We start from the raw sequence: 3199 nt of genomic DNA, 5'->3' as shown, positions 1-3199 counted from the left end.
GGCTGGGCAGCCGGGCTGTGACTGCGCTCTGTGGCCCAGCGCTGGACCGGGGCCATTGGGGCTGGGCAGCTGGGCTGAGACTGCGCTCTGCGGCCCAGCGCTGGACCGGGGCCCATCGGGGCTGGGCAGCCGGGCTGTGACTGCACTCTGCGGCCCAGCGCTGGACCGGGGCCATTGGGGCTGGGCAGCTGGGCTGAGACTGCGCTCTGCGGCCCAGCGCTGGACCGGGGCCCATCGGGGCTGCGCAGCCGGGCTGTGACTGCGCTCTGCGGCCCAGCGCTGGACCGGGGCCATTGGGGCTGGGCAGCTGGGCTGAGACTGCGCTCTGCAGCCTGCTACCTGACCGGGGCCCATCAGGGCTGGGCAGCTGGGCTGTGGGTGTGTCTGTGGAGCCAGCAAAGGTCCAGAACGAGGCAGTGAGGGCTGAGATGGCCAAGCAAGGCCAGCTCCCCACGGACCAGCTTAGCAGGCAGGGAGAAGAGGGAAGGGGACCACCTAGGAAAAGGGAAGCCCATTGGTGAAGGGACAGGTGGGCATCCACGTCAAAGTAGCAGGTAAGATGCTGTGCCACCAGGACACAGGCTCTGCCTCGAGGGGACAGAGAAAGCTCTAATGAAATGACAGACGAGGACACAGGCAACCAGAGGCTCACAGGGACGGAGGGAGCAGGGCAGATGTACACCAGGGGCTCACGGGGGCGGTGGGAGCATGGCAGACGCACACCAGGGGCTCACAGGGGCGGTGGGAGCAGGGCAGAAGCGCACGAGGAGCTCAAGGGGGGTGGTGAGAGCACGGCAGAAGCACACCTGGGGCTCACAGGGGGGCAGGAGGAGTAGTGCAGACACGCACCAGGGGCTCATGGGAGGGGGGCAGTGGGAGCACTGCAGACGCACACCGGGGCTCACAGGGGGCGGGGGGAAGCACTGCAGATGCACACCAGGGGCTCACGGGGGCGTTGAGAGCACTGCTGACACACACCGGGGCTCACGGGGGCGGAGGGAGCAGGGCAGATGTACACCAGGGGCTCATGGGGGCGGTGGGAGCATGGCAGACGCACACCAGGGGCTCACAGGGGCGGTGGGAGCACTGCTGACACACACCGGGGCTCACGGGGGCGGAGGGAGCAGGGCAGACGAGCACCGGGGGCTCACGGGGGCGTTGAGAGCACTGCTGACACACACCGGGGCTCACGGGGGTGGAGGGAGCAGGGCAGACGAGCACCGGGGGCTCACGGGGGGGTTGAGAGCACTGCTGACACACACTGGGGCTCACGGGGGCGGAGGGAGCAGGGCAGACACGCACCAGGGGCTCATGGGGGCGGAGGGAGCAGGGCAGACGAGCACCGGGGGCTCACGGGGGCAGAGGAGCACATCCAGTGGGGAATGGCACTGAGCCCAGGTCACTGGCTCTAGATTTGGTGTCTCACAAGCAGCTTGAGCTGCTGGACAAAACCAGGTAGAGGGATGTGCTGCATTTGGAGCAGAACCAGAGAGCGCTTTACGGAGGGAGGGCCAAGTTACGTGGGGGCTCCGCCCAGTCCAAGAGCACTAATCGTCTGATCTGCCGGCTAAAAAGAACTTTCAAAAAGCTTGTCTCAACAGACGCTTGTTTCAAGAGTGAGAAGAAGAGATCAAGACCTGCAGTCGAGAAGGAGGTGATGGTGCTAAGACAGCTGTCAACAGGCGGGCTGCCCATCCTACTCCGAGGCCAGGGAGAGGGAGAGGGCTGTGAGCGCGGCGACCGCCCGCCAGGCCGCCGTCGGCAGTCACAGCTTTCCCGGCTTCCTGGAAATCTATCTTAGCCAGAAAGAGAGAAGTCGCTGGACAAAACCTACATCAGAGCTTCAGTCCTGGACTAAACTGCACTCTGTTGCGACGTATCATGTGAAACAAGTGCTGAGGGTGTAGGGTGTCTCCGGGCTGAGTCGCAGACAGGCAGCAGGTCAGCCACGTAACAGCAACTCACAGCGTCGTGAACTGGGTCGGTGGCCGCAGAGCTCCTGCATCTGCACAGGCCCCCGGGGGCGCGGAGTGGGTGCAAGGAGGTGTGTGGGGGGATGTGGGGGAGGAACGCCAGCAGCAGGCCTGAATGAACCTCTCCCACCGTCACCCCTAGCAGCGTGACCTTGAGCGTACCCCTCACCAGCCAAGCCTGTCTCCTGGCCTGTTAAATGCCGAGGTTAAAGGAGAAGAGCGGACAGAGACTCCCAGCTGCAGCAGGTGGCCAGACACCGACAGGGAGCGTGGGTGTGACCAGCCAGGGGAGGAAGTGTGACAGGACAGAACTCACTGCAGGAGGCACGTCCCAGAGCCGGCCCCTCTGCGGCTGTGACCAGCAGCCATGGGCGCTGCTCCAGAGCCTGGCCTGTACTGCTGTTTTAGTTGGACACGTGGCTGTGAGGTCTTACTGACACTCACCAGCAGTGGGAAGCTACCAGCCACCAGTATCTTCCCAGCAACCACTCTCCAAGTTATTGGGCATGTGGGCCCCTGGGAAAACACCAGACCTTTCTGGCCACAGAGTCCTCGCAGAGCACCAAGAACACAAGTTCAATGTGCCGGCTCGTGATGGTGAGTTTCCGGGAGCCAGGTGCTCCTGCCAGTGATCTGCCCACCCTGTGGGATCCAGAGCCACCGGGCACAGTGTCATCTAGGCACAAAGGGGCCACGGCTCACCAGCCTGAAAACAGGATTCACGGTGAGCATGTGCGTTTTGGCTAATAAGAACTCAGCTGAAGACTCCTACAGTCTCCCACTGGACGCATTAACACTGAACCCTGGAAGGAAGGATGTCCAAACAGACAAAAGAGTGCCACGGAGAAAAAAACGCACCACCTCTGCGCATACACGAGCGTCTTTCCTTACGAGAGCACACACAACAGGCCCACACGGGCACGCACACGGGCGCGCAGATACATACATGCACACATACACATGCACTCTGGAGCGCGTACACATACATGCACACATACACAGGCACACGGGTGCACACACGCACACCCACCCTCAGCTCACAGCCCCGGGGCGGTGGCCCGAAGGCGCGGGCCCGACTCACCATGAACGCGCGGGGCTCAGGATCGCGCGGCCGGCGGCTCCATGCCTCCCTCTGTGGACACCGCCCTCCGCCACGCCCGGGGCTGACCCACGGAGGGACCCAGGCACCCGCGGACGGACGCACGGCGGGCTGTGGATGCGGCGGC

At 63.9% G+C, this 3199-nt stretch overlaps 1 protein-coding gene across 3 annotated transcripts in view; it reads right to left on the bottom strand.

Moving 5' to 3' along the window:
- Window positions 1–3199, bottom strand: part of TBC1D14 (TBC1 domain family member 14) — a 93151-nt gene that overhangs the window by 26614 nt on the left and 63338 nt on the right. Inside the window, exon 1 of one of the 3 annotated variants that reach the window (XM_023737973.1) lies at window positions 3055–3186. The exons of the other annotated variants lie outside the window; for them this stretch is intronic. Within the exon in view, the coding sequence (XP_023593741.1) occupies window positions 3055–3057 (3 nt within the window). The 5' untranslated portion in view covers window positions 3058–3186. Of the gene's footprint in view, window positions 1–3054; window positions 3187–3199 lie in introns of those variants that run through there. 3 annotated transcript variants of the gene reach the window in all.

The sequence above is a fragment of the Trichechus manatus genome, unplaced genomic scaffold (genome assembly GCF_000243295.1).
Source record: "Trichechus manatus latirostris isolate Lorelei unplaced genomic scaffold, TriManLat1.0 scaffold00111, whole genome shotgun sequence".
NCBI classification, from domain to species: Eukaryota; Metazoa; Chordata; class Mammalia; order Sirenia; family Trichechidae; genus Trichechus; species Trichechus manatus.
This window is presented reverse-complemented; position numbering and strand designations above follow the sequence as displayed.